We start from the raw sequence: 5,846 nt of genomic DNA on the forward strand, positions 1-5,846 counted from the left end.
AGTAACTGCATGGACTGCCTCGATCGGACTAATGTGATTCAGAGCTTGTTAGCACGCCGATCTCTTCAAGCCCAGCTTCAGGTAAGTATGTTATTCTTGTTTAGCAAGCTGGAAGAGGAGAGGGGCTTTCCGTTTGGAGAGGAAATGTAATTTTAACACTTCAATAAGAGCTTGCATACTTGAGTTTCTGTACTACTTGAAATGCATTGGCCAGACTCTAGTTTAATAAATATAGCTTTTTCTGAAAGCAAATCCTAATTTTTCTAGCAAACTACTAGTGAGCCTCGATATGCTTTTTGTTTTAGAGGCTAGGTGTTCTGCATGTTGGACAGAGAATTGAAGAGCAAGCAGACTTTGAGAAAATCTACAAAAACGGTAGGCTGTTTAGAGTTCAAACAATCACTTTTTTCCAAATAGAGTATGTAACTTCCTTGATCTTTCTTAATGTTTTCTATTCACAGCATGGGCTGATAATGCTAATGCTTGTGCCAAACAATATGCTGGAACTGGTGCCTTAAAGACAGATTACACAAGGCAAGTCAGCTTTTTTGTAAAGGCCTTCTGGGTTTTTGGGCATGTTTGGGATTTTCTTTAAGTGTTCATATCTGAGAAGGTTATTAATTTGGGGCTTAGACCATAATGAGTCTTGCAATGCTTCAACTGGTAAAACGTCAGACTAAAATCTGCAGAAGAACTCTGTTCTTCACTGTGTTTATATGAAAGGAGAAAAGGCTATCTAGAAATAAAACCAAGAAAGTGTGCCTCTTCAAGGCACACGTATATTGTGGGATGGAGAGAAGTGTAATTTTACTTTCAAACTTTGTTACAACTATGTGTGGTAATAATGCAGAGGCAGCACTAGATAAATGTATTTACATGCAGGTATTCATTAAACATAGTACACATTTGAACAGTGAAAGAACTGTAAATCTGAAATTATCTTCCTGAATTTATAAATCTATTTTAAATATTTTTCTAAACTTCTTTTTGCAGAACTGGGAAGAGAACTCAGTGGGGCTTAATAATGGATGGCTGGAACTCATTAATACGTTACTACAAAAATAACTTTTCTGATGGATTTAGACAAGTAAGTTAGGCTTTTAACTGTGGGGAAATGCATTTGATAAACATTGCTGTGCATTTTAACTCTTGCTCTCCGTTTCTCATCCAGGATGCGATTGATCTTTTTCTTGGAAATTATTCAGTGGATGAAGTAGAACCTGCTAGTCCTCTACATGTCAAGAAAGATTGGAAGTTTCTAGCTGTGAGTATGGAGACTTTATTCATGATTGGAGAAACACATACAACCTTTTAGTCACTTGCTTCATATGACTAAGTAGAACTTGTCTATGTAGTAATGAAGCGTCCCTATAATCTGGTTATGTTTCTATGATACCTGCTTATAGGACTAAACCCAGACTGTTCCCTTGACAGAAAATGGAGTGTCCTTGAGGTATTGAAAAAACTGCTGCTTGCTCTTTTTTTAAAATCTGCTTCATCAAGCGGAAAGGGAGAAATTCTGCTAGTCACCATCAATGACTGTTTCCTTCTGCAGAAGAAACTTGTGAAGATCTCTTCTCATTACTTCGTGCAGAAGCATAGACTGTAACAAAAAAAACCCCTTTTTTTCCTTTCCCTTCTATTTTGTGGAATGGGATTTGGGGACATTATGGGTTTAATTAGTAGCTGATGTATTTTTTTTAAAACAAAACAGAAACCTCAACCTCTCTTTTAATTGATAGAAGGTGTATTTTAATTCTTAACCTCGTTATTGAACACTCTTCCAAATTTTGGAACTATCCAAAATTTTAGTTGTACCTGACAGCAGGTGAATCAGCAATTAAAGCAACTTTATTGCAAAGCAAGTAAATAGTTTTACAGTACAGCCCATCTGAAAGGAAATTAAGGAATATATGTGCTACTATATCAAGTGATTATTCTTTTTCTTTTTCCCCAGTTGCCTATTATTATGGTGGTTGCTTTCTCCATGTGCATTATTTGTTTGCTAATGGCTGGTAAGTCGCTACTGAGTTTAATTTCACAAAATTAGCTTACTTGTGTGTGGACTTTCTATAAATGGTTACCAGAAACTATTCAGTATAAAATTGCCTCTCAGTCATACCAAAAGGTGTTTGAGCATGGCTCTGGAGATTGAGGGTTAGCACTGTATCATTAATGTGGAAAAACCTGAGGTACTATAGAAAACAATGTTAAAACTTGTAGAAGTCACTTAAGGGGCAGTGAATTGCCCCCAAATCTAGTTGCACCTGAGTAGACATCTAGCTTTATTACAGGCCAGATGAATCCCCAGAAGAATATCTACCTCATTTTGGGCAGAAAGACAGTTCAGAAAAGTCAGATACAGGCATAAGCCTGTTCTGATGGATGTCCCCCTAATATAAATCTGTGTTGGGAGTTGTGAAGGCTTTTGCCTTCTGCTTTTGCCTTGAATTTTCTAACATTAGTGCCAGTAGAGTTCTTGACTCTGACTTCTGTAGCTGTCTGTTCAAAATGTTCTAAGGACTGTGTGGCAAACACAGTTTTCCTAAGTAAGGAAATAGGAAAAAGAAAAGACGCCAGTACCCATGGAGGACTTCTAACTTCATTGGACAGCAGATCTCTAAGGGAGGGCTGGAAATATTTTGCTTTGGTACTAAAAAAACCCTCTCTCTGGTAATTGGAGATAACGAACTGAAATGTTTATCTGACTTTTAACAGGTGATACATGGACTGAGACACTGGCCTATGTGCTTTTCTGGGGAAGTGCAAGCTTTGGAACTTTCGCTATCATCCTTTACAATGGCAAGGATTTTGTAGATGCACCCAAGCTGGTCCAGAAAGAGAAGATGGACTGAATTTGTGTGTGTGGAAAGCGGCTTGGTACTGAGGATTCCTCAAGCCACACTTGGAGTCTCTACTGACCTGCTTTCCACACCAAACAGTGGTCTCTCTAACATTCTTCCTTGGCAGCGTGGGGGGTGAGGGGGAAAGAAAATAATGAATGTCCTTTGGTGGTGGTAGATTTCAGCTGAGACCTGACTTGACAGTCTTAGTTGCAATGGTCTTTGGAATATTGCATTAGTGGAGGGGGCTCTGCTCTTAACTGAGGTAATGCAAAGATGAAAGCCATTTTTTTGGTGCCTGGAATGTTTTAGGGCGTAAGTGGACTGCTTAAGCTCATAGTCCACCTGGACTGTTTCAGCTGAATTTTTGGTCTCTGGCTTGACAGGAGAGCGCTCTGATGCTGTTCATGTGTCAAAAAGCCCAGATGTTGAAGCATTAATAATGGAGCTTCTAATCGTGGTGTCTGAACAAATATGGCTTCATACCAATAAAAAGTCTAGTTCTAAGACTTACAGCTGGATTACATTTGTTGTGATAAAGTCCATGTTAAGGAGTCCTTTGTGCATATTTGTGTGTGGATTCTCTTCACTAAATATAAAAGATTTTTGAATCCTAATGGTCTTCTAAAATGAGCTTTTTGTCCTGTCTTATTTATCGAGGACTGATGCAATATTCTACTAATCATTGTTTGGGTGAAAGGACAGTGTAATTGGATGTTCCTGAAGTTGCAAGTGTCTTGCACTGTTTCAATACTAGTCTCCAGATGATGATTCATTAGTTAGCAAGTTAAAATATAGAATTTTCTTTCTAAAGATGTAAATGAAATCCAAGAATGTAAAAATCCTTTGCTGTGTTTATTGAACCTTCCTTATGCTAAAGGTCCAAAGTATTCCATTACTTTAAGAATGGGTCACAATGTAAAAGGTGAACTTCATATTGTTTTGCTAGTCAGCTGCTTCTGTTCTTGGTTGTGTTGAAATAACTTATGAAAGAAGGAATAACAACCTGAGGAGAAGGCATGTAGTCTAAACTCCATGTTTGCACTTGGGAGCAGCAGCTTGCTTTTCATGCATGATACTGTAACACACTCTTAAAATTAAAAAAAAAAGGAGGAAAAAAGCGCTACAGAATAATTTGTGCTGGCTAATAATAAATGTGTGTCTTTAAATTTAGTGCTTCCAAGCTGTATAAAAGTAAGTAATCCTAATCAAGGACCAATTTTAACCTATTTTGTCACTTATTTTATATGGTTTGTTCAAAACCAGATATGGAACTTGCTTACGGCGCTGTGCATTGTTTAATATTTCCTGTAAGTACAGCTGTATATTCAGATTGCAATTATAAAATTTAAATGGGGGAAGGGAGAAACACATAGAATACTAGGACTAGCGCAGTTGTCACTATTGCAGCTAGAACACAAAACACTGATACTCCAGTGTTTCCTTGTGTTATGACTGAAAATATGTACAGATTTTTGCAACTGTTAACTGTTCATTTTAACCTTGAATGTTTCTGGAGGCCTCTCTGGGTTTTGTGTCATAACCTGTTCATAAGCACTAGTATCTGTTTGCTTCTAGATGCTGTAATGGAAATACCAGTTGATGGTTAACTGGAACATCCTCTAACTTAAAATTTTCAAAGGTGAACTCCATTATGGGCACAAAGTACAAGAACATCGTAGACTCAGTGTTTGAAAGTAGTGGTTTTGATGGCTCACTGGTAGGTGGCATTTGAAACTGGGTTTGGTTGTCTTGCAGTCTAGAACTAAATCTTTGCATCTTTGGTGAAGAACTCATTGCGGCAAAAGCCAAACTTGAATTGCTAATGTAAAAGGTTTGTTAAGACATAGAATAATGTAGGTTTTAGAAGTTGGAAGGCACCTGTATTTCAGTGCTTTGCAAAGAGTCTGTATTTCTAAAATCACAAATGGTGTACTCGTAAATGACAATAAAATGTTCAACTTTTCTAGATATACTGTCTGTGGTGCATTTTGTGCTTTGGAGTGGACTTTTCCCAAGTTGTTCTTTAGGAGCTGTTTATCACCAGAAGGATGCTTCGGTTTTGTCTCTGCTCACTGCGTGTGAAGATCTTGCTATTCGGTGCTTAAATATCGATGGTCTTGCACCTGTACCCTATGTAAGAGTCTGCATTAGCGTCATGCTCCTGTCTTCATTGCCAGGTCCGGATCTCAGTCTGAGGGCTACTGTGGCTGGATTTCTCTGATGCTTGATCACAAGTGTCACCTACCTCTGCTCAGTACTGGTGGCTCTTTCCTTCTTCCCTCACGAGACTGCTTGAGGGGTTTTTATTGACCACAGCAACAGGTGCTGGGGGTGAAAATTCAAGTTGTCTTGTCCCTTTCCCTCCTGCACTGCAGGCGTGCATCAGCTTTCTTGTATTTTTTTGTCATTGTTGTGTTGTGGTATGTTAGATGGTTCATGAACTCAAACTTGAAATGCACTTGCCCAAATGCACAGGTTCTGAGCTGGGCCTTTCCCAATCCCTGATGAAATAATACTTAAAGAGCCAGCCTAGTGTGTATGTTTTGAGTTGGTCGGGCTTCACAAGGTAACTGGTTCCTACACTGACAAAATTATTACTGTTAATTTTTGGACCCTGAAGCTGTGTAACTTTTTAAAATAAATTCTTTACAGGTTGTACTTTTTGTTTGTTTTGCTTGGAAGCTTTTCTTTTTGAAGCTCAGAGCAGGTTTAAAACCAAATACTTTAAAAATACTTTAACTAATTTTGTCTAAAATGTAGGGCAAGAGTAGCGGTGAAGTCTTACGAAGAGCCCGGCTTTCACAGGCCAGCTTGGCGCTCGGTCGCGTCTGTGGATGAAGCCGCCGGTCCTGCCGCCTCCTTCCCTCCAAGGCCGTCCCCCCCTCCCCCCCCTACTTAGGCGCGGGCTTCCCCCTTAAGCCGAGCCTGCCCTCCGGGCGGGGCCCGGCCCTACTCCGCGCATGCGCTGACCGGCGGCTGCAGCGCGCCTCCGTGCCGCTG

The 5,846-nt window shown here is 39.5% G+C and overlaps 1 protein-coding gene across 1 annotated transcript in view; it reads left to right on the forward strand.

Moving 5' to 3' along the window:
• The window catches only part of SACM1L (SAC1 suppressor of actin mutations 1-like (yeast)), a 34,818-nt gene extending 30,005 nt beyond the window's left edge, over positions 1–4,813 (forward strand). Inside the window, exons 14-20 of the mRNA XM_009331342.1 lie at positions 1–81; positions 306–375; positions 462–534; positions 994–1,087; positions 1,172–1,264; positions 1,958–2,015; positions 2,719–4,813. The exon at positions 1–81 is cut by the window's left edge and continues 70 nt beyond it. Of these exons, the coding sequence (XP_009329617.1) occupies positions 1–81; positions 306–375; positions 462–534; positions 994–1,087; positions 1,172–1,264; positions 1,958–2,015; positions 2,719–2,855 (606 nt within the window). The 3' untranslated portion in view covers positions 2,856–4,813. The remainder of the gene's footprint in view (positions 82–305; positions 376–461; positions 535–993; positions 1,088–1,171; positions 1,265–1,957; positions 2,016–2,718) is intronic.
• The last annotated feature ends 1,033 nt before the right edge of the window (positions 4,814–5,846 follow it).

The sequence above is a fragment of the Pygoscelis adeliae genome, unplaced genomic scaffold (genome assembly GCF_000699105.1).
Source record: "Pygoscelis adeliae isolate BGI_AS28 unplaced genomic scaffold, ASM69910v1 Scaffold199, whole genome shotgun sequence".
In the NCBI taxonomy this organism is placed as follows: domain Eukaryota; kingdom Metazoa; phylum Chordata; class Aves; order Sphenisciformes; family Spheniscidae; genus Pygoscelis; species Pygoscelis adeliae.